The 22,706-nt window shown below is 49.6% G+C and overlaps 7 protein-coding genes across 7 annotated transcripts; 5 read left to right on the forward strand and 2 right to left on the reverse strand.

Annotated features, from left to right (window-relative positions):
- On the forward strand, window positions 1-4,395 carry K444DRAFT_535476 (uncharacterized protein; the record flags this gene model as incomplete). The annotated part of the gene is made up of 3 exons (XM_024875288.1): window positions 1-645; window positions 700-4,200; window positions 4,252-4,395. The coding sequence occupies 3 exons, from the start codon at window positions 1-3 to the stop codon at window positions 4,393-4,395; spliced, it is 4,290 nt and encodes a 1,429-aa protein (XP_024733258.1).
- A 412-nt stretch (window positions 4,396-4,807) lies between these two features.
- Window positions 4,808-7,003, reverse strand: K444DRAFT_616178 (uncharacterized protein). Its single transcript, XM_024880874.1, has 4 exons — window positions 6,838-7,003; window positions 6,423-6,788; window positions 6,008-6,271; window positions 4,808-5,894 (listed from the first exon to the last, which is right to left on the reverse strand). The coding sequence occupies exons 1-4, from the start codon at window positions 6,875-6,877 to the stop codon at window positions 5,059-5,061; spliced, it is 1,506 nt and encodes a 501-aa protein (XP_024733259.1). The 5' UTR covers window positions 6,878-7,003; the 3' UTR covers window positions 4,808-5,058.
- Window positions 7,004-7,109: 106 nt separating this feature from the next.
- On the forward strand, window positions 7,110-7,829 carry K444DRAFT_616179 (uncharacterized protein). The gene is made up of 3 exons (XM_024880875.1): window positions 7,110-7,215; window positions 7,267-7,428; window positions 7,497-7,829. Exons 1-3 carry the CDS (start codon window positions 7,189-7,191, stop codon window positions 7,629-7,631), a joined length of 324 nt encoding a protein of 107 aa, XP_024733260.1. The 5' UTR covers window positions 7,110-7,188; the 3' UTR covers window positions 7,632-7,829.
- A 1,920-nt stretch (window positions 7,830-9,749) lies between these two features.
- Window positions 9,750-12,147, forward strand: K444DRAFT_535511 (WD40 repeat-like protein; the record flags this gene model as incomplete). Its single annotated transcript, XM_024875294.1, has 3 exons — window positions 9,750-10,963; window positions 11,012-11,121; window positions 11,171-12,147. 3 exons carry the CDS (start codon window positions 9,750-9,752, stop codon window positions 12,145-12,147), a joined length of 2,301 nt encoding a protein of 766 aa, XP_024733261.1.
- A 1,699-nt stretch (window positions 12,148-13,846) lies between these two features.
- On the reverse strand, window positions 13,847-17,254 carry K444DRAFT_616184 (uncharacterized protein). Its single transcript, XM_024880876.1, has 7 exons — window positions 16,712-17,254; window positions 16,409-16,654; window positions 16,155-16,254; window positions 15,138-16,088; window positions 15,056-15,089; window positions 14,840-15,008; window positions 13,847-14,783 (listed from the first exon to the last, which is right to left on the reverse strand). The coding sequence occupies exons 1-7, from the start codon at window positions 16,829-16,831 to the stop codon at window positions 14,259-14,261; spliced, it is 2,145 nt and encodes a 714-aa protein (XP_024733262.1). The 5' UTR covers window positions 16,832-17,254; the 3' UTR covers window positions 13,847-14,258.
- Window positions 17,255-17,577: 323 nt separating this feature from the next.
- On the forward strand, window positions 17,578-19,248 carry K444DRAFT_632778 (mitochondrial putative citrate synthase; the record flags this gene model as incomplete). Its single annotated transcript, XM_024883518.1, has 6 exons — window positions 17,578-17,697; window positions 17,750-17,814; window positions 17,864-18,057; window positions 18,109-18,851; window positions 18,898-19,011; window positions 19,060-19,248. The coding sequence occupies 6 exons, from the start codon at window positions 17,578-17,580 to the stop codon at window positions 19,246-19,248; spliced, it is 1,425 nt and encodes a 474-aa protein (XP_024733263.1).
- Window positions 19,249-20,183: 935 nt separating this feature from the next.
- K444DRAFT_645101 (putative mitochondrial DNA replication protein YHM2) lies at window positions 20,184-21,310 on the forward strand (the record flags this gene model as incomplete). The annotated part of the gene is made up of 4 exons (XM_024885048.1): window positions 20,184-20,266; window positions 20,323-20,444; window positions 20,527-21,199; window positions 21,256-21,310. 4 exons carry the CDS (start codon window positions 20,184-20,186, stop codon window positions 21,308-21,310), a joined length of 933 nt encoding a protein of 310 aa, XP_024733264.1.
- Between the last annotated feature and the right edge of the window lie 1,396 nt (window positions 21,311-22,706).

The raw sequence follows: 22,706 nt of genomic DNA on the forward strand, positions 1-22,706 counted from the left end.
ATGTCAGGACGACTAGACTCGGACCCTGATTTCGAGTTTTTCGACTCCAACACTTTGCCAGTGGAAGGAGCGAACAGCCCTGGATTCTTCTTGGATGAAGATTTTGCGACTGAGAGCTCACAATATTATTTTGGATCTCCCAACCCCTCGAATCTGAAGAGCCCGCTTCCCCAGCAAGCCTCTCTCCTAGACACCAGAGTTCAGCAGCCACTTTCTGCGCCCTCCACAGCCTCTCCCGTTGGATCGTATCAGGATTCGTCTTCGGAATCGTCTGGATACAAGCGCAAGTCTAGTTCTGGCTCTTCGCGGTCAGCACTGACGTCGGGCGACGTGATGATGAACGATGATACAGATATGGGGGATTGGAAGGTGGAGGACATGCTGGCAGGAAATGAGGCATTGGCCTTTGGTGGATATGAAGGAACTATTGACCCCTCGGCCATGAGCAACAATTATGGGGCTTTCAGCGACAAGACCATGGAGAATGACTTCGATTTCGAGAGTGCTGCGAGCAGTCCTAGCCCATTTGCTATTGGGCCAGTTGAGATGGACTCCCCAGAGATGCCGATGATCAAGTACGATACTCCAAAGCAGAATTCGGCAATGCTGAAGACAAAATTTAAGAACCACAATAAGGCCAATTCTGTAAGTTGCCTCCTTTTCCCGATTTAGCATCAGTCGCTGACGTTTCTTTCTCAGCAACATTCAGTAACACAGTCGATGAATGGCCTAACAACCGGAGGCTCCAGAGAGGCTTCGCCTCTATCTGCAATGGTCACTAGCCAAGAATCTTCTCCCTCGGCTTTCTTCAACAATTCCCCGTCTCCAAGTACTGGCGTCGATTTCATTAGTGGGACAATGCTTGGTGGAGTTCCAAATACCAACTGGGCAGCAGGGTTAGATGGGTTCTCGAATCATGGCTTGCCAGCAGTTCATCACGGACTCAATCCCCATCAGATGCCGAGAATGGCCCCAACTCAAGGATTTGCGAATATGGGTCCCCCTTTCAAGCCAGTTCTAACGGTTCACCCAACTCCTCTGAAATCTCGCGTAGAAACGCAGATCCCGATTAAGATGACATTATTCCCTTTGCCCATGGGGATCACCAAGCTTCACCTACCAACACACACAATCTCCAAACCCAAGCTACTTGCTAAGCCCACGCCCAATCGATCGCCCGATACCTTAGAGCTGTATACAACTCTCGTATGCACGAGTGCTATGCAGAATCCGGAGAACAGGAGACGGGCCTTCGAGCGAGCTGCTGCTCCCGAACCAGCTCAAGATGAGACTACCGGAGAGAAAGCTTCAGAAGAGGATGAAGAGAACAAACCGCTAAACGGCGGTGATGTCAAGATCTGTGCTGGCTGCATAACGCGAGAACGAAAGCGGGCAGCACGCAAGAAGGTGAAGAAAGTCGAAGAAGAGGAATCGTGGCATAAGGACGAGGCCAAACGTGTGATCGTCTTCAATACACATGAAATCAAGGATTGGCAAGCACCAACGAGTCAGCCCCCTTCGGAATCCACCGGGGATCGACCAGAACCATTTGTCCCAGAAGGAGCAATGCAAGTGGACGCTCCTATGCGTATTGCGTGCTATTGCCGGCATCAAAACGAGAAGCTTGGATTTCAGGTGATCTTCACAATCAAGGATTACCAAGATCGTCTAGTTGCTCAAGAGATGACTTCTTCGATCATGATCACGGATGATCACAAGACTCATAACATGCCACCCCTACCCACGCAGAATTCAAATGGCTCCGATAGCCAGGTCTACTCCGGTTCGGGGGCCTTTCCAGGTGACGGAACATTCGACATGTCTACTGGTCCAGTTGGCAGCATGGCTCCTTTCCGGCTATCACATTCAAGCTCGGACTTGCAAAGTCTACAACGAAACCTCAATATGGCGTACCCCGCTCCGATGAGTTTTGGAGGCTCCTCTCAGCCATCACAGACCACCTCTGCTACCATGACACCGCGGAACATGTCTCGCCAGACTTCGCCGTCCTCTTCTGCGGGCCCAACGTCGAAGAAGAGAAAAGCCAGTGGATCAAGCAAAGTTCCCAGTGGCTTGGCGATGACAAGGCTTGAGACAGCGGAGGCAGGCATGGGACAAGCCAGCTCGTCAAACCCGATGAGTGCACCGACTTCAGCTGCGCAATCTCCCTTTACTCCAAGCCTCGCCAACTTCCCACTCCCAACAACTGAGCAGCAATTTGCACAGAGCTCGACGACGGTTCCAAATGTTCCACAACAATACAATACCGGCCCTCCAACTCCAAATAGCAATGATCAAGTCTTCTTCACCAACGCCAACAGATCTCAATCAATGGAGAACCTGGCCATGCATCAGTTGTATTCGGCACCAGCCTCAGCTCATCCCAGTAGAGTCCCGAGTCCCAATGGATTAAGGAACACTGTTCAGGCGTATCAGCAGCAGCAGGCTCAAATTGCACAAGCAGTTGCGAATGGCCTGTATGGAATACCCTTGAGCCTGAACCCTCACCGACCGCCAACGATTCACAAATTGATTCCCAACGAAGGACCCAAAGCTGGAGGTATCGAGGTGACTTGTCTGGGCAGCGGATTCTGTCAAGGTTTGGAAGTGATGTTTGGCGACTCCAAAGCGACAACGACGACTTTCTGGGGCGAAACGTCCCTCGTTTGTCTCCTCCCGCCGTCTGCATTTGCTGGAACTGTAGCGGTGACTTTCAAGCATCAACACCAACAACAACAGATGCAACCTTATCCCACGCCTCCTATTCCGAAACAGCAAGCCTTCTTCAAGTATGTGGACGATGACGAACAGCAAATAATAAGAACAGCACTTTCCGTTTTGGGACACAAGATGACCGGGAAGATGGAGGATGTTCGTGATCTTGCGAGGCGGATTGTTGGAGATGGCCCTTCTTCCTGGGGAGCACCAACCGGCCACTCGCCGACTGGGGGCAGCGGTGGAAATCAACAGGTCTCCGGTTTCAACGCCGCTACCTTCGGCATTGATGTGGAAGCAACTCTTCTGAGATGCTTAGACCTTATCGATCTCGACGACAGCCCCCACATGCCTCGCCTCAATTTGAGAAGGGCGTCTGGGCAGACCATGCTTCACCTGGCGTGCTCGCTTGGCCTCCATCGCTTCGTGGCAGCACTACTCGCCCGAGGAGCAAATCCCGAGCCGCGAGACAAGGGCGGCTTCACACCAATGCACTTTGCAGCGCTTCATGATCACCCCCAAATTGTGAGGCGCCTCATGCTCAGCGGTGCCGACCCTACTGTCCGAAGTCTCGCAGGTCTCACGCCTTCAGATATGGCAACATCCGAAGAAGTTCTCCGTGCAGCTCGACGTATCGAGCACCACTCCAGAACTCGCAGTGGGGGCTCGCTGAAGAGCAGAACCAGCAGTGCTACTTCTTTGAGGTCTGTCTGGGAATCTGCTTCTACACCAGCACCCAGCGACATACCTGCTCCGGACGAGGACAGTAGTGAAGGTGACAACGAATACGAGGATGAAGACGCCGATGCTGCAAACGATGGAGCATTCTGGATGAGATCAAGACGTCCCAGTGCTCAGAAATTACCAAAGAGCGATTCTGCAGACGAGAAAGATCCAAGTTTAGAATTACCTGGAATCACTGAAACAGCTGGGCTAGCTTCGCCAACCGCAGCTATGACAGCTTTCCGAGATCAACTGAATGCTCAGATTCAACATCTACAACGCACCATGCAGCTTAACCTCCCGAATCTGCCACAGATGCCGAGATTCGATATGATGCCCAATCTGCCTGACTACCAATCCTATCTCCCGACTGCTCCTATGGTTCGCCGTATTAGCAACTTGGTGGGTAACAATCGGCCAGCTAATGCAAAGGAACAAGACTATAAATGGTGGGACCTCTTCTCCGTCACAGTACCGGCCGCTCCGCCTGCATATGAAGATATCTTCCCTCACGGTGACGTTGATACCAAACGAGCATCAGCCGTGCAAGCCGCCGCTGATATCGTTGCGGACAACAAGTGTGCCGAACTATTCGACCAGGCTGAAAGCTCTACTACCGCACTAAGGAGATCTACAACGTTGGAGACAGTTAGGATTGGCCAAAAGCATACAATCACTAGGGAACAACAGGATCAGTTACGCCTGGCACACGCAGAGAAGGTCAAGAGGCTCAGCCGTGATCGAAATCTTTTCTTTATTTGGGTATGTTCGCTCTTTTGCTTGTTGAAGGTATTAAATTCTAACATGAAAAAGATCCCTCTTCTCGTCGTCATCATCCTTGCGATGCTCTACAATCGCGTTCCGCAGGTATGGAGTGGAGCCTCAAGCTTTATATCCTCGGTGCGAAATCCTACTGCTGCCAACGAACAGCCACAAATCGTCAAGGTGGCACAATAACAATCTTCTGTATGATGATATCAAATTTGCCCCTTTTATTTGTCTTGTTAAGAGCATGGTAAGGAGCTATGGGTATGTTCAATCATGGAAGAAAAGGATCACAGCACGATGTTACTGCTCATTTGCAGGTCATAATGATGGGAATGACAAACACATTTTGTGAGGTGTTGATTAGCATGTTTTTCTTCCTCTGAAATGCTTGGAGAGACTGGGATATGATGGTTACAAGGGATGAGAGACTGGCGATATTCCAGACGGCGCTTAATTAGGGGAATTTTGTACAGAATACCAAGATGGACGTGATTAATCAGAGATTCAGACACAGCCGTTCTTGCTTCATGAATCTAACCATGTGGTATGGTGTGTTAAACAGGGAACCAGCTTTTTACTTCTCTCCGTCAAAGTGGACAGCCAGGAGTTGGAGCTTTTCAGTGTCCCTCGGGGTCTTGGATAATCAACAGTCAAAGCTTCCCGTTGTAATCTTACCTACACAGTCATTCAGGGGCTAGAGCTTTTCAACATCCCTCGGGGCCCCGGAATAATCAACGAGCATTCCACTGAAATGGTATTAGGGTACAGTATATCCAAGCCTCAACTCCGATTCCATACCGAACCCTAACTGTTACTCCTTTGTCATAATATCACCAGATAAGGGATGCAGCCTCAATAAGGATCCGCCTCCTCAGGATCCGCCTCCTCGGGCTCAGCCGAAGCAAATCTCTGGATATCCGGCGGCTGCCCAACATATAAACTTTTCATCCTGCCCTCGATATCCCTCGCAAACCTCAGACATTTCACGTTCGCAACATCCTCAACATACCTTCTTTTTGACAGGTATGGTGAGCATAGCTTGTGTCCGCCGTGCAGGGAAAATAACTGAACATGAGAGCGATGTTCGTCTTGCTCTTGAGCCGCTGCTACGATGCCAGATTCGAGATCAACATCGAGGCCGAGTTGGATGGTCGCCTCGTTGCAGTAATCTGGGTACGCGAGAATATATCTCGTAGGATGGCGATTACGTCGAGAGCTATGCTTTGAAAATGTTTGGGGCCAGGCGGATGAGAGTGTTGCTTCTTTGCGGAAGCGGAGGTCGTATTGACGGAGACTGGAATTCAAACCAGCAACCAATATGCGGTGGGCATCGAGTTGCTTGATGTGCGTGATCGAACTTGGGTGAGTAATTATATCTGCATTGCGTCCAAATACGGGGACTCGGAGGTCTGTGATGTTGAGAATTCCCGGTCTGCCACCGGAGAGGAGAATGGAGGGATTGTCGTCAAGGAATTCCAGGGAGAAGATGTCTTTGGGGTGGTTTTCTCCGGATACTGGCTGAGGGCTTATCCAGTTCATGTCATGACGTTGTTTATCGAGGGAGAGAATTCCTTGACCTGTTCCGAAGGCAAAGAGGAGGGACGAGGAGGATGGAGCTGCAGTCGAGGAGTAGATGCTGACATCAGATCCTCGAGAAAATCCTGGGCCAAGGATAATGGTTGGGCTGTCTAACAGCCGCCAGTATCAACGTCAGTAAAATCAACTATAAATTTCGTGACTAGATGTGCTCGTGTGTAGTTCTAGGGCGCCAGCAGTTTTGGAAGATAAATCAAGAATATACCTAATTCGCCAATGCCTGCCATGGCAGTGACTGCTATCCCCGCCTGTGCTGAGGTTGCCAACCAAGTCATCGCTAAACGCCGGCTGGCTTCATTTGTGCTGATAGATGTTGATGTGCCTGAGTGACCAAACCTTTCGATCCTCCAGATTGCGTTGTTGATGGCCGGGACGCTGAAATCATGACATATCTCCACGCAACCATGGTTCGTTGAGCGTGCATGCTTGTCCGAGTTAACTCGAAGAGTGAAGAGTTGGTCGTCGTATACTATTGAGAGGTCCAGAGTCAATGAAGAGCGAGCGAGGATTATGAAAAGCGGGCAGGAAACCAGTGAGCCTCGATTCGGGCAAAAGAGGCAAAAGATATAGATAATCTTAAGACGAATGTGTGTCCAACTTTTGGAAAAACGAAAACTCACCTATCCAAAGATCTGATATCGACGGACCCAAGTCGGGTCTATGGCCAAAGGCGAATAAGGGATTACTGCAGGAAGAAAACTGCATCATGGCGCTAATGTATCCCTGGGACACAAGTCCTCTAGCAAGAATCTCGGAAGCGTCCAGACCATCATACCCATTCTCTCTTGCGAGTAAACCTCCAGCTAAAGGCTCTAAGAGAATCTTCGAGCGTTTAATACGACGCCGTTCTCGTGCTACTGCCAAGGCTCTTGATTCTGCTTTTTCATCATTTAATTTCCGTTCTTTGACGTCTTGTTGAGAGTATGCTGAACTAGGAGGTGCGGCACCGCTTGACTGAATCTTAAAGTACTTCTTCTTCTCTTTGTCTACAAATCATATGAGCATCTCTTGATAAGCAGGAAAAGTGGCAAAAACCGTAGTAGTAACCAGGAATCTCTCGGACTGGACGTTCCATGTCGAGCGCGACTTCATGAATGGTCACCTTCCGCGATTCTCTATCATGTGTTCGACTGTTGATCCCAGAGAGTGGGCCGTATCACTAGCATCCAACAAGGCGTCAGAGGTAATGGATGGAGAGGAGGATTTTTGATGGAGTGATTGAAGGTCACGAGGTCTGGTGATGGCGGCGGATATTTCTACCATGCTTTGGCTAGGGCCACGCTGGATACTCAAAACCTTGCTGAGGGGGTTTTTGCACAACCGTTAACACTCCCAAGCACACATTTTTCATTCTTCCTCTAATTGGCTACGGAAGAAACTTTCACAATGGTTTACACACTCACCGTCCACCTAGTACTTCAATCTCCTTCTTGAGACATTCGAGCATTCACTGACATCTGCTAGTACGCCAACGAGCACCCCGACTCCATTGCACGCATCAAGACCAAATTGATTGAGGCTGCACGAATCTACAGGAAGGACAAAGAGACCATTGATTGGCTTGTTATGCAAGACGTCCATGATCCGCGAGCCTTTACAATTGTTGAGCGTTTCGAGAACGAGTCCGCAAGTCTCCCCCAAATACGACTTGTGCCATTTGTCTCGCTCTTAGAGCTAATTGCGACGTACTGTAGAGTCAAAAATACCACCTTGAAAACCCCTACTGGAAGACCTTCGATCCATACGTCGTTCCGCTGCTCGACAAGAAGATGGATCTTCGCAGACATGAGGAGTTGGATACGAGTAAAGACGTCGAGGTCCCCGTTTAAGAACAGGAAGGTTGACGACAAGACGTTTCAAAGTCATGGGAATTGACAGATTATTGATGCTATTTGGATAAGGTCAGCTTATAGTTAGGAGGCCTAGTGATTTAAATCGGAATCCATCCGTCTGCTGCTCTTTAGTTCCAATGCGGGGTGTGAGGGAAGTCAACTGAATTTTACGGAGACTTTGTTGAAACAAAATTTATGCCCAAAAACTTGACCTGCTTCTACGACTGGATTCAATTTCTTATTTTCTATTACAGTCCGTCGACAGTCTTGTTGGGCGGGTGCTTGGAGTGATTCCGCAGACTTCACAGCCTCGTGACCTCCGAGGATCCTCCTCTTCACCTGAATTAACTCACCCTGAGACCTAATTCACTACAGTACATGACAGATCAAAAAACCACCAAGGCTTGCAAATATCTCTTCACTTCTACGAACCAGACCAAGTTGTCAACATCAACACCAACATTGCTCTTCTAGGTTTACATTGCATTGCACCCAGTGCGAATCTCCTGTGTTTGGTCAGCCTTGCCGCCCGCCTCTCAGCTATTGGCTGGCGCGTCGAACCCGACGTCCAGAAACACACATCTCTCCTTACGCGGCGACAACTCCCACCGAACACATTGTACATCCTTTGCCACTTACTTGCCGTCAATTCGATAATGCGATTCGCTTCTGAGGGTTCTCTGGCTCGATCGACAGTTCAAAATGCCTCAACAGGCTGGACAACCGCTGTACGTACCTCCTTTTCTGAAGCCGAACGCGACGCGACTTCTCTTCTTATTAACATGCCGCAGAGCCAAATCCCCTCGGGTCGTGATCGATCTTACTTTGAGCGATGGCGAGGATGTTGCTGTAAAGCTGCCGTATCCAGATCACTCGACGCATACCTCGACGTTGCTGATCGAGGTTCCCCCTATGCAACATGGCTTGCCCATGTTCACGACGAACGCAGACCACAAGTCGGAGAAGAGAGATGGCGCTTCGGGAATGAATTATGCGGAGAACCGTTTACCATATGTGCCTCCTATACCTATTCCTCGAGCAGCTGTTCCCAATTTCACCCAACCTCGTCCGGTCCTGAGATCCGCTGAGCTTTCAGGTAACCGCAAATCTACCCTTCGACTCTCTGCCAGCCTCGAAGATCTCTCTAGCAGAAGTGTGCAGATGAACGGGCCACAAAATCTCGCGAATGTAGCGAAGCGTCGGAAAACTACCCATAACGGTGTTCCTCTAGGAGGTCGAGGGAAAGGCGCGACTTCTAGTTCTTTGGGAGCTCAAGCTTCGCCAAATTCAACATTACCAAGCGCAAATCAAACCGTCGATCTTACATTATCTCCTCCGACAGCCCATCCCAGAACCGTGATCACCGGGGCAAGCAGGTTACAGTCGAGCTACGGCCTCCCGCCTTCTCCCAAGAATGGACATATCCAAGAATCCGTCGCGCTCGAGGACCAAGGCAACCATTCCATGGCTATCCTCCAGAAAGTTTTTGAGCTTATCAAGCTGGCGCTGCAACCTTATCAGAAGGATCTTTCTTTAGCGGACCAAAAAGAAATCACGTCAAAGGTACAGGAGGTATTGGGCTTTGAGAGATTTTGCTCGCTAACTGCGTCGCAGACGGCAGCGTGGCTCATTCGCCCCGAACTCAGGACAAACTATGAAAGCAATAATGGCAGGTTTACTAAACAATATAAGAGGGAAATGGCCCAGGAAGCAAAGGCTTATGTGGATAGTTATGTCCAAACGTTAAGAGAGCTAAACACCAGGCCCATGAGATTGGGTGCTTCCGAGGAGAGCGAAGGAGGCTCGAGCTCGTCAACTACCGATGACATTTTCGAAAGACATCATCCACGTTCAGGTGTAGGTCGATCACGCTCATATTCCGAATCGCCTACTACCGAATTATCGAATGATCAGCTCGATGGCGCTGGGGACTCGGAGCCAGGTGGAAAAGCCCGTGGTAATCCGGCCGCTGGAAACATCGGATACTCTCTGAGACGCTCCGAGCGAGCCAAAAGGCCTCATTCATCCTATGTCTTTGCTGCTAAGCGGCGACGAACAAACACGCAGTCTGCCAATGTGGTCCGTTTAGCTGGCGAGGACGACGACACACTCCCTATGGACTTAGACTATGAAGCTGAGACACTGGTCGCCAACCCCAACCCAGATTTTGACCCGCGAGATGAATTGGCAGGCATAAAAGCTGTTGCTCGAACATTGCAAGCGCCTCCGAAGAAGCCAGAGATCGTCTCGTCAGAGAGGGATATACTTTCACTTCTGAGACACCGTGAGATGCATGGTAGAGCCCCCGTTAAGGTGGCCCGTGGTGAACCATCGCTCAAGGCTTCCATCTATGCCAAGTTGGAGGATTCCTTTGTACGACAGAGTGAGTGGACGGACTCATCTGGAGATATTCAGAGCATCCGCTGGATTAATGAAGATGCTTTCCTTTGTGGAGCTACCGCCCACCTCGATTCGCACAATATGGAATACAACAAACCTGGCAACTTGCTACTCGGATCTACAACCCATGATACGGTCAGGTCTTTTGCAGACCATCGTGTGCCCAGACCCAGATCGGATAAGGCCAATGCTGATTCGATGCGACAGACTCAGGATCCCTGGCTATACTCTTCCGTTGTTTCTACAGCCCATTGTAAAAAGAATGGGTTTAGCTTCACTGCTAGCTTCGACGAGACAGTCAAAATCTGGTCCATACACCAAGACGGTTCTTCTATGGACCTGGCCGGCACATGGCAACATGGAGGAAAAGTAAACTTCGTTGTGACTTCAGATCATCACGAGAGAGTTGCTACTGCTTCGGGTGTCAACAGCAACGCCGTGCGAGTCTACAACTTCGATGAAAAGTCCATCTCCGAGTCCTCCTATGAATTTTATGGCGGCAACAAAGCCCTTTTGCAAACTGAAGATGATCAAGCGACAAAACCATGGTCTTACCAACCAGCAACCATTCAATGGGGAAAAGCTCCTCAAGTCGCGAATCTACTACTCGTTGGATACTCCCCTCGGAGCGATACAGGCGACGATGCTGATATTCCAGACGAAAAGAAAAATACTGGAGAGCTCTGCGTTTGGAATACTGGGAATGAGGAGGTAGTACCCATAACTTCATCACACACGCAGAATGTCTTCGAAGTTCAGTGGCATCCAACACAGCCAATATTTGTGGCAGCCACATCACCTTCCGGAACTTTCGATAGTGACAAGACCAAGACCCAGATTCGGCTGTTTGCTCTCAATGACCAGGAGATTTTCATGAACACTCAGGCATTGGACTGTTCAGCACTGGATATCAATGAATTGACCATCATGTAAGTAGTGTCTCCGTCTTCTTTGCGTTTTCACTGACAGTATCGAAGGCCGAATAGCGAGCTTCATTGCTACGTAACTGCAAGCTGTACCGACGGAAATACCTATGTCTACGACACAGCACGAGGCGACCAAGCCATCCACATTCTTGAGCATGGAGGTGAGTCGTGATCGAATTCTTGAGTTGAACCGACACTTAGTTCCAGCAGAATCTTTAGACCCTCTAGACCCTGATCTCCCTCGCGAAATCGGCGATGTGGGCGTCCAATTCGCAGCCTGGGGACAAACTACAAACAGATTTTACACCGGATCGTCAGATGGGAAGGTGAAAGCTTGGAATCTCAAGCATCCTCCTGGAAAGGCTTTCGTTCGAAACGTTCTTTCTCTCGCAGGGGCAATAATCAGTGGAGCATTTTCGAAAGATTTCTCAAAACTTCTTATTGGCGACGCCACTGGAAAAATCCATCTATTGAGCATCAACGACAACGACCTTGAAGAAGGCCCGATAGCAACTATCAAGAGTAACTCTTCCCGAGAAGGTACCTCGAGCACAGCGGAGAAAGGCAGCGTTGCAGAAATCAAACTTCAACAATTGCTTCAACAAAAGAACGGCATACTCTTGAAAAACATCAAACGTCCAAAGGTTATCCTCCCACATAAGGAGCCCCCTCCCCCGGAAGGTTACGAGATCAATCAAAGAGAGAACGAAACTTCTGCACATATTGCACAACATTATTTGAGTGAAGGCTGGCTAGAACAACGTGTTGGTCTAGGTGTATACCAGGGAGCCAACTATGCTGAGACCGGGTGGTATGACCGAACTGCACATGAAGATGGCAATCCACACGGCCCTTTATTACCTCAATTTCGTGAGGAGCAGCAATTCATTATGCACCAGAAGAACGATGAGGGGTTTGACCTGCTTCCACGCGTCAGAAGCTCTGACCCCAAGCAACATGAAGAGAACATGAATCTTGATCTCAATTTTGCAAGCCTGACTCTCGACACCCAACAGGCCTTGAGAGAAGAACGAGTTGAAATTGAAGGAGACTTCTCCCACACATATAGCTACGAGTTCCTTCCGAAGCCCTCCATTTGGAGTGGCAAGAAGAACACGAGAAGCGGATCATCGAGAGATGAAACTCAGAAGCGAAGCATTGGGGATGCGGACGAGATGATGGAATGATGGAACGAAGGAACGAAGGAATGGACATCTTATAATAGAAATGTGTCTTGTATGCATGGGTCGTCACCCAGGATACTTGAAACATTCTGCTCTTTATCGGCTTCCTGCTGCCGCGTATCGCTTTTAACATATTTTGGCATAGAAAAATATTGATAATATTGGTCGGATGACGAAGTTCGGTCTCGAGGTGGTATTTTGCAGCCGGGCAGTCATGTGAGTCGATGATTGGGACGAGGATAATTTGAAGAAGGTTGAGAACCGTCTTGGCTGGTGTTCTCGCGGACTTAAAGGACGAGCCTGGGTTCTCCATTCTTCCACCTTTCCGGTAATTAGCGGCTCTGTTGGACTGTAAGTTAAAAAGCATCAGACGTTCATTGCCAGGTCCTTTGGTCTCCCAATGATCCAAAAAGTCCCTGTCTTCACCCACTAATGCGCACCTTGTCAATAGCTCTAGTCTTTCTCAGTACAAAATTTTCTTTGAATACACCTCAGAAGTAGGTACCGCTTGCCCTCTTTTGCGGGTACATTAACGGAAAGAAATACGGAAAGGCTTAAAGGGCAGCTAGCCCCGAGCTCTGGCATTTGAAGGGAGCAATGCTCATGCCGCCCCTCAAAAAGGAGACCCTTCAGCGGATTCACTAGACAGATAACCAAAATTCCAGGGTCTTTAAGCATGTGATGCTCCGTAGCCAAAAGCTTGAGCTCCGCTGTGTGCTCTAAGTCCATCCGCGGAGCCACTTCATCCGCAGTACGAACATTGGTTACAAAAAGTAACCTTATCCTCCCTTCCTTCCGAGAATCGAAAATCTCGAAAGATCATGAAGAAGAATTATGAGGGGATTATCAATGCTTATCCGCACCCGAATCTCACATGAGCCTTATCGCTCTCGTCAGGCGAGACTGCCAGCCCATGGAAATCCATTGGAGTTGTAGCTGCAGATGCAATTCTACAAATCGGATCGGAGATTTTTGGTGGGCGTGGCATGGAAACGAATCTACTCGCTTGTTTGTGCCTCAATCTCCAATGACTCATTCTTGTTCCTCTTTGTCACCAGGGACGAAAAGAAGATCGGTTGTTGGGTCTGTGTCTTCCTTCTCTCTTGGACACAGTCTCCATTGTCCCTAAAACTATTCCCAAAGCCACTTTTCCTCGGAGCAGTATTTCGATCAAATCTACCATCCAAGAGCCAAGAGTCAAAACTTTTCTCTTTCTTCAACCCTGCACCTCCCCTCCAGACCAGGTGGTGGCTTTCCTCGCGATCCTCCTTGCATCGTGGCCCAATCGGTGAGCCCTCAGGCCTCCGATTCAGCGATCGAGTGGCATCTTAGCCCTTGTGTGACCGCTGCTTTGAAAGGGATTTTCTCGCGGCTGGCTGCTTTTGGGGGAGGAGATGTTGAGGTGTGGCTGGCTTTGGGCAGGGGTGTGTTATGCAGTGGCAATGCAAGGGAATGAATGCAGCATTGGTGAGGATTCTCTATGTAACTCTGTGTTGTTAGTGGTGAAGGAGTCTTTGGATTTATTTTCGGAAGTCTGAAGGGAAGAGACAGGATACGAAACATGAGGTTATTGAATCAAAGGTAAATAATGATGTTGCCTCGAAAGGATCGAGGTATGATACATGCAGGTAGCCTGGCTATCAGGACTCTGCGAGTAACAACAGTCCAAGGGGAAGTGGTTGTTTCTCAACAGGGAGTTAGTCAATTCTTCGGGTCACATCAAATGCAAGGTGAAGAGTCATTTTATGGTCATTTTCATTAGGAAAGGCTATGTAGACGTCAGTCTCAGAACAGCGAGAGGGATTTGGAGTTGGAACTCCGAAGTCGTGTCTCTCGTGCCGTAAAGACCCGCGACTGACGATTTTTGCTGATATACAGTGAAGCATGCTGGCTCAAATTACGAGCAGCATCGATGAGACAGATGATGATTCATTCTGCATGCTCCAGATCCGCCAAGATTCTCGCCCAAGCCATATGCATCCCATAAGGTATTTTAACGCCAACACCATTGCTATGCAGGGAATGACGAACGAGAGGAAAGGAATTGCTGTAGCTCCGGATGTCTCTGGTCAAGTAGACTCTTGTGAAGGTTGAATGATTAGATTTGCAGAGATTCAGCTGCGATGTCCGGGTGGAGGACGGTGTGCTGGTTGTGCTGCTGTCTGACCCGGGAAGGTGAAGCCAGGAGGCATAATGGGCATACCATTCGGGAAAGGAAATGGGAAAGGGTTCTGCATCCCGAAGGCAGGAACTGGGGGCATTGAAGGAGGTGCTTGAGGTCTATCCTTGTGGTCTTCTTCACGGCGGTCATCGTCTCGTCGATTATTCTGATTGCCTCCTCGACGGTGACGATCAGTCTCCTCCTCATCGCGTTCCCGACTTGACTTGGGGCCGTTATTGCCACCCTTGTCAGTTTGCATCCGACGACTGATTGCCTTTGAAGAGACACCTTGACCGATTTCGATATCTGGCTCTTCAACGACCATGCCAGATTCAATGGGCTTTCCACCGCTGCCGCCATACTCAGCAGTCAGCATCCACTTGCGATCAGCATCAGTGAGCTTGCTAGTTGGGATCACGCTGACGCCAGTCTGGTAGTCACTGCAATCACGAGGGCCAAATCCTACACCCCATCGCGTCTGTTCAAGTTAGCTTGTGTAATCAGAAGTAAGGAGAAGACAATTGTCGGGCATACCCTCAACGGAGAGTCCGGAGTTCTATTCTTCTCCATTGCTTCCTTTGCAGCAACAGCATCGGCGCGGCTAATCATCTTGACAAAGGCATGGCGCTTGTCCTTGTTGACAATGCAAGTCTGCACCTTGCCAAAGCGCTCGAAGACATTTCTCAGTTCTTGTTCAGAGGACCTATGAATGTTAGTAAAACTTAAGCTTGGATATAGCCATAAACTTACGTGACACCACCAACGAAGAGAGTTCGGCTGAGCACTAGAAAGTGTTAGTCTTGATTGCAAGAAGGGAGATTCGCGCCCATACCTTTAATACTTCCTTTGGGGATGGTAGGGTCATGACCTATCCATTTGCTAGCAGCACCATTGGGCCTTGTTGGAGGAGATGGGCTACGACCACGGCGGGGAGGACTGCGTTGCCGATAGTCATTACCACGTCCTCGGCCACGGCCGCGATCATCACCCCGGCTTCGGCCCGGCGAGTCTCGGCCATATTCATAGTTGGGCTCGTCTCGACGACGTGAAGCAGGAGAGTCGCGAGTGTTCCATGCAGGAGGAGGCGAGCGAGATCGCGAACGACGGCGGTACCGACCAGGGGGTGATCTCGCAGCCTCGTGGTAGCCATTTCCAGTTCCATTGCGGTCACGTGATTCTTCTGGTCTCGCACCCCAACCATTCTGAGCATTTGGGCTTGAATTCTGGGCCGTGAATTGCGGAGGTGGCGGTGGGAGTGTTCCTGCACTCATCATTGGAGGTGCTTGATTACCCATAACAGCAATAATACCAGCAATCTTGTCAGGAGTAAAGCCTTGGTCTGACAATGCCTTTATCAACATCAACTGCTGTTGGACATTTGGATCGAGAGCAGAAGGCGGGGCTATCGGCGGAGCAATTGCGAAAGGATTTGTTTGATTACTGGCAAAGTTCTGAGCACCATTACTCATTCCTTGAGAAGCAAAGGTGGCCGCTGCGGCTGGCACGTTTACAGGCGGTGGAATTGCTGGAAACGGAATGCCCTGATTGAAGGCTGAAAGAGCAGGATTACTCTGCGAATTTGATACATTGTATTGACTATCCTTTGGGGGGGTGGGATTCGCTGGGGGAGCAGTGTTGTTTTGTCGAGCCATGTTGGCAAGAGCCTCCAAGATCGAGGAGGTGTTACGGGCAGCTGGGGCTGGATTTGATACAGGCATCTGTTGGAGTCCAAGAGTTTTTTGAAGATCTGCGGGAGGACTTCCCGGAGGGGTAGTTGATTGATCTATGAAGAGAATAGCAGTGATTAGAGAATGACCAGGACACGGGTGGGAAAGTGTGGCTGTCTTACTTTGCGGTGGGACGTTCAATTTCTCCTTGAATGTAGTGAGCATTTGCAAGGGGAATGTTTGGCCTTTCTCCCAGATATCAACGAGCTTTCTGATTTTTTCCTACAAAACAAGAAACAAAGTAAGTAGGGTTTCAGAGGGGCGAACTATGCAGAGCAAATATCTCATTCAAGCGGCACACCAGTAGTCAAGATCGTGTGCATCTCGCAATACCGAAGAGCTCCGAAGACTACAGAGCTCAAATGTTTGGGCGTACCTTTTGATCACCGGGGGCAGACAAAATAATATCGTTCATCAGGACGGGAAGCAGTTCCTTTACTCTATGAACACCAGCAGCATAGGTTCCATCCTGGGCAGAACTGTTTATAGGCTGTCCAGCACTCTTAGCTTGTTCTGTCCACTTTCTCGTCACAGAGTCTACGACGTATAGCACGCCAAGTTTGTGGGTTCCGGGGGCTTTCTTGAAATGAGTGTACAGCTTCTGGATGAGTACCGATTCGGACTATGTGAGGGTGGCGTCAGCTTCGTGAACATCAAGCGGGGTCACCAATCTTCTTACCTGAACGTTTGCGGTGCAGAGCGCTGTGATACTTTGGATTCGAGAACCCGACACTCCTGGAGGCTTCAACGACAGCATGGCTTGCAAGCCAGCTTCTAGTTCTGCTACTGCGGAAGACATGACGGGAGAAACAAGATTGCGGCGATAGCTCAGTTCATGCAATCAAATGTGGAGTGGAGCAGATGAGAGATCTTGCGTCTACTGCTACGCTCTGCTCTTCACTTTCTCGACCAACAGAAGCGAAGCTACGATAATGGTGAATAAAAGTGAAGGTAGGTGGTCTATGCGCGATTACGATACGACGTGCGACCGGGCACGATGGCTCTAGAGCTGGAGTGTCACTAGCCAAAGTTTCGAGGCGTTGGCAGGTAGCAGAAGTAGCAGGAGCTACGGCTGCGAAAGTTCTTGATTAGCTGCTGTAGTTCTGATGGTTTCCAGAAGGTTGTGGTTTAGATGTGGAGGGAAGAGGAGGTTGGACAAAGCCGAAGATGAGGAGGCGTTTTGTGACTGCAAGCTAGGCAGAGAATTACTCATCGATCACGTGACCAGACCCCATTTGTTCGAAACTGAATGGAAAAGTAGAGAGGCGAGCAATTCACGAGTTACGGGTAGCTTCAGATTCCCTAGACGTTTGTGTGAATCAGAAATAGAAAGCTCCCTTGATGGCCCAGTGGCTCTCCGACTTTGCCCGTGTCTCGCACCGCGTTTTGACGTCAGGGTGTTCGCAACTTTTTTTCGGCGGTGGCCCGCTGTCCCGTCCGTTGGGAGCCGGGGTGTAAAGCCCAAAGCTTCCGCTGGTCCGGGAGTCCTTCCAATCTTTTTCAACACCCATCTTCCTCTCTTTGCTTTCCCAACTCCATACCACAATGTCGTCAGCGCTCCGTCTTGGTTCTTCGGCCTTGCGGTCTTCCCTCGCCGCTCCAGCTTTCAATGCCAGAACCGCTGCCTTCAATGGCTTGCGATGCTATTCTTCGTCGAAAACTCAAGTGCGGAAGCTCCTTCGGTCTCAATCGTGGCCCCAACTAACAATTGTGATAGACCCTGAAGGAGCGGTTCGCCGAACAACTGCCGGAGAATATTGAGAAGATAAAGAAGCTCCGCAAGTAAGCATTGACAATGGGGACCAAAATTTACGGGATTGATAAATTCCAGGGACTACGGATCGAAAGTTGTTGGCGAGGTTACTCTCGACCAAGTCTATGGCGGTGCCCGTGGTATCAAGTCTTTAGTCTGGGAGGGATCTGTTCTCGACGCCGAGGAGGGTATCCGCTTCCGAGGAAAGACAATTCCAGAATGCCAGGAGCTCCTGCCAAAGGCTCCTGGAGGACAGGAGCCTCTGCCGGAAGGTGAGGAATGATAAGAGATATATTCCGGTAATCTGCTAATTGATTCCCCAGGCCTCTTCTGGCTTCTCCTGACTGGTGAAGTTCCCAGTGAACAGCAAGTCCGCGACCTCTCCGCTGAGTGGGCCGCCCGCTCCGAAGTTCCCAAGTTCGTGGAAGAGCTTATCGACCGCTGTCCGAATGACCTCCACCCAATGGCCCAATTCTCCATTGCAGTCACTGCTCTGGAGCACGAATCTGCCTTCGCGAAAGCATACGCCAAAGGAATGAAGAAGACCGAGTACTGGGGACACACTTTCGAGGACTCTATGGATTTGATCGCCAAGCTCCCAACTATCGCTGCCAGAATCTACCAAAACGTATTCAAAGGTGGCAAGGTCGCACCTGTCCAGAAAGACAAGGATTACAGCTTCAACTTTGCCAACCAATTGGGTTTCGGTGAGAACAAGGATTTCGTTGAGCTGATGAGACTGTACCTTACCATCCACACTGATCATGAGGGTGGTAATGTCAGTGCCCACACCACTCACTTGGTTGGCAGTGCTCTCAGCTCTCCTATGCTGTCCCTCGCCGCTGGTCTGAATGGTCTTGCCGGTCCTCTCCACGGTCTCGCCAACCAGGAAGTTTTGAATTGGCTCACCAAAATGAAGGCTGCCATTGGCAATGATCTGAGTGATCAAGCCATCAAGGACTACCTCTGGTCTACACTCAAGGCTGGTCAAGTCGTCCCCGGTTACGGACATGCTGTTCTCCGCAAGACCGATCCTCGTTATATGGCTCAGAGAGAATTTGCCGAGGTAAGAATGCTTCCTTTTCCATCAGAAAAGTACTAACAGCTGCTAGAAACATCTCCCGGATGACAAGATGTATCAACTGGTTAGCCAGGTTTACAAGATCGCTCCAGGTGTTCTGACGGAGCACGGAAAGACCAAGAACCCGTATCCGAATGTAGACGCCGTAAGTGAATTTATCCCTCGAGAAAATATGACACTGATTCGATAACAGCACTCTGGTGTTCTCCTCCAATATTACGGCTTGACTGAGGCTAACTACTACACCGTTCTCTTCGGTGTTTCCCGTGCCATTGGTGTCCTTCCTCAACTCATCATTGACCGCGCAGTTGGCGCTCCAATCGAACGACCAAAGTCCTTTTCAACAGAGAAGTGGGCTGAGATCGTCGGAGCCAAGCTGTAAAAATAGAATAGGTGTGGAAGAGGGATGGGGTCGGGGCGCTAGATTGTGATTGTACGAAAAGGGTTGGCATAGACGGGATTGGGAGCAATAGCACTGTTCACTGTACTTTATCTCAGCGTGCTGGTGCTTTTCTGCAGCCATACCTGCCTACTGAACTGCATTTTCGTATTCTAATAAGCTTCCGTCCTTAGATCTTCATTCAATGAGCTCGTTGACGCCCCTTGAACTCGCTCGGATGTGGTCTTTGCCAAGCACAGATTTTGTTTTGAGTGAGTGAGTGGTGTGACAACCCATCAAATGGCATCTAGCTGTTTTCTTTTTTTTGTTTTTTTTTTTGGAAATCATCCGAAGACAGGGACGCCATTCGCATCGCAAGGCGTTTCCTCTTCCAATCCCAACTAATCCGGCCATTGGAAGATCCCCCCCCCCAGCATGTACAATCTTTGAAAATCATGAAGATCAACATCCCCTTTTTTGACCCACATGCAGGCAGATCGGCCAATGCCGAGGTGTTGAACGAAGCGATCCAACAGTCGGCTCAAGCCGCCCAACAAGACAACAACTTTACCAACTGGGAAACGCAGCCCCTGTAGCCTATACGGAAGAGCCTCGTTGAAGAATAATTCCAAACACCAAACCCGTATCGAATCTTGCTGCAAGGTCAAATCTTACCTGCAACCGCGCCCTTCAGATATAGCCAACGAATTTATCTAGAGCTACGCAGTTTGCCGGTTGAGCCTGATGCTGACAAGGGAAAAAGCAAAACAAAGCCAGCAAGATAAGCTTCGGTCATCGAACCCCAACGTCGACGCATTTAGCTTGAGCAAAAAAGGACACCAAGCACAGCATAGCTCCAATTCCAGCAACAACAATCCTTTGCGACGAAGCACCCTTATCCCTTGGTCAGGGTCCCAGATATAGAAATACCACCTACGATGTCCGTCATCGCAGCCAAGCCGGTTCCTGAGAAGAAGCCCGTCAAGTTCAGCAATTTGCTGCTTGGGGCCGGCCTCAACATGTACGTGCTCCGATTCGCAGAGAAGGGGCAAAGGCGGAGGACTGATGAGAGCACAGGTTCGAGGTCACAACTTTGGGACAGCCGCTGGAGGTCACGAAGACGACGATGGCGGCGAATCGAGGAGATTCGTTCGCGACCGCTTTGACAAGAATATGGGGTCGAGGTGGTGTTCTTGGCTGTATGCTACCCTTCCTTTCTCTTCTGCTTTTGTCCATCTGCCATTTTGAGGTCGTTTTGTTAATGTGCACTGCTCTGCACAGTCTACCAAGGTCTCATCCCCTGGGCCTGGATCGAAGCCTCCACCAAAGGTGCAGTCCTCCTCTTCGTCGCCTCCGAAGGAGAGTACTATGCCCGCTCCTTCGGCGCGTCTGACTTCACGGCCGGCATCAGCGGTGGTATCTTGGGCGGAGTGGCACAAGCGTACGCGACGATGGGTTTCTGCACCTGCATGAAGACCGTCGAGATCACCAAGACCAAGCTTGCTGCTGCGGGTGTCAAGCCTCCGGGTACATTTGCCACGTTCATGGATATCTACCGGAAGGAGGGGATCAAGGGGATCAACAAGGGTGTGAATGCTGTCGCTATCCGTCAAATGACGAACTGGGGATCCAGATTCGGCCTCTCGAGACTGGCGGAACAGGGTATCAGGAAGGTTACCGGCAAGGAGGAGGGCGGCAGGTTGAATGCCTGGGAGAAAATCCTGGCGTCTGGGCTGGGTGGTGGTTTGAGTGCTTGGAACCAGCCGATTGAGGTTATCCGTGTGGAGATGCAGAGTAAGACGGAGGACCCGAACCGTCCGAAGAAGATGACAGTGGGGAATACGGCGAAGTACATTTACCAGAATAACGGGCTTAAGGGTCTGTATCGGGGAGTGGTGCCTCGTATTGGCTTGGGCGTTTGGCAGACGATTTGCATGGTTGCTATGGGTGATATGTAAGTGTTCTTGCTAAGTCCTGAGAAGTAGGATATTGGCTAATACGTGGGAACAGGGCGAAGAGCTACGTCGAGAAGCTCACCGGCGAGGCGGTCACTGCTAAGCATTAGACGGCGTTTACGGGATCATATCATGGGTTCGCTTGTTTCTCTCAGGATTCCAAACCTTCACGGCTTGTGTAAATCACTTTTCACATGACGGGTCATGGTATTTTTGGAAGATAGGGATGGGTTTATGTGATCATTGTGCGACTTGCGAGCAGATAGAACTTGCCTTGTTTTGTTTTGGTTTGTTTTGTTTCTTAGAGTTGTCTCGACTAGATGCGTAGAAGCTCTGGTTGATAGACACAGATGAAGAATTGAATTGTTTTAATTTTGGAAAGTGATATTTCAAGTGAGATTTTTGTATCAGCTGGTTCTCTCATGGCCAGGGCAGAGTGGAACAGTTGCCATCTCGAGACTTGGTCTGGGGGTCTCGGAAAGCCCACATCGTAGGGCGCGAAGGACTTCAGATGAAAGTTATGTTGGAGGCTGGGGTATTGCATTCATCATTCTGAAAGTTGTTCAGATACTTGAAGAGCTAGTTGAAGGGTGCCTGGCCCTCTCGCGAGTAGTCAGATATTTACAGCCGCAGTGAGAGTGTCTCGAGACCCCTCATACATTGGCTCGCACTCGTCTCTAGATGGCCTTGAGCTCCTTTCGTCCCCAAACGTCACATAATATCCTGACTGGAATTAAATGAGCCCCAATTCTTCAGACAAAGACTACACCCTACAACATAAAAAGGTCTTTAATTCACCTGAAGACTAGAACTCGATATTCTGCATTCATTAATCTAAATGTACCAGAGAGACTTCGTACATGGAGGGCGATGTGCAACTAGACTCCTAAGCAGAAGATTCGGCTTCAGCTTTGAAACCGAGTTCTCATCTGTAAGACATTAGACTTCGTTACTGATCTGGAAGTGCATGAAAAGCCTTGCGATGTTGAATATATCGCCTCCCAAGTTTTTGAGCCTCCTTTTCCAGCATCGATTGCAATCGGATATTTGTAACCTTTTCGTCGTGAACCTCTCACGTTTCCACAGCAGGGGGTTGTCGTAGATTACCTCTGCAGTTCAGGCAGTCCGCCCCGTCATGGCCTTCTTTCCAAAATACTTCGGAGGACGAGAAGGATAGGGCACTAACCTAAAAACGATCAAGCTACTGGTAGCATTAAGTACTTGTTTCTAGCTTCAAAAGAGAACATTTGAAAGTAATCAAATGATGTTGGAGGACAGTTTGGAAGCCGCAGGTATTTGCAACGACTCCAGCGTTTCCTAAAAAGTAAACCCTCACCTCAGCAACGGCTCTGAGACTGCAATAGTATCATACCCAACGCTAATATAAATCCCTCACCCCCGCGCCAAGAGCTCGATATCGCTCCATGGATGTCCCCTTCAGATGATTATCCAGAGACCCAAGGTTCAAGACGGCAAGGCGGTGCAAATGCCGGCGGTGACACGACT

The sequence above is a fragment of the Hyaloscypha bicolor genome, assembly GCF_002865645.1.
Source record: "Hyaloscypha bicolor E unplaced genomic scaffold K444scaffold_118, whole genome shotgun sequence".
Lineage (NCBI taxonomy): Eukaryota > Fungi > Ascomycota > Leotiomycetes > Helotiales > Hyaloscyphaceae > Hyaloscypha > Hyaloscypha bicolor.

Bases quoted from the DNA above. Each gene is read 5' to 3' on its own strand.
- K444DRAFT_616178 (XM_024880874.1), bottom strand. From the start codon at position 6,877: ATGGAACGTCCAGTCCGAGAGATTCCTGGTTACTACTACG. The intron at 6,272-6,422 runs GTGAGTTTTCGT...ACCTCTCAATAG, and splicing joins GATATCAGATCTTTGGATAG to TATACGACGACCAACTCTTC. The intron at 5,895-6,007 runs GTATATTCTTGA...GGCGGCTGTTAG, and splicing joins GGCAGGCATTGGCGAATTAG to ACAGCCCAACCATTATCCTT.
- K444DRAFT_616179 (XM_024880875.1), top strand. From the start codon at position 7,189: ATGGTTTACACACTCACCGTCCACCTA. The intron at 7,216-7,266 runs GTACTTCAATCT...GACATCTGCTAG, and splicing joins ACACACTCACCGTCCACCTA to TACGCCAACGAGCACCCCGA. The intron at 7,429-7,496 runs GCAAGTCTCCCC...GACGTACTGTAG, and splicing joins AGCGTTTCGAGAACGAGTCC to AGTCAAAAATACCACCTTGA.
- K444DRAFT_616184 (XM_024880876.1), bottom strand. From the start codon at position 16,831: ATGTCTTCCGCAGTAGCAGAACTAGAAGCTGGCTTGCAAGCCATGCTG. The intron at 16,089-16,154 runs GTAAGACAGCCA...TTCTCTTCATAG, and splicing joins ATTGAACGTCCCACCGCAAA to ATCAATCAACTACCCCTCCG. The intron at 14,784-14,839 runs GTATGCCCGACA...TAACTTGAACAG, and splicing joins CTCCGGACTCTCCGTTGAGG to ACGCGATGGGGTGTAGGATT.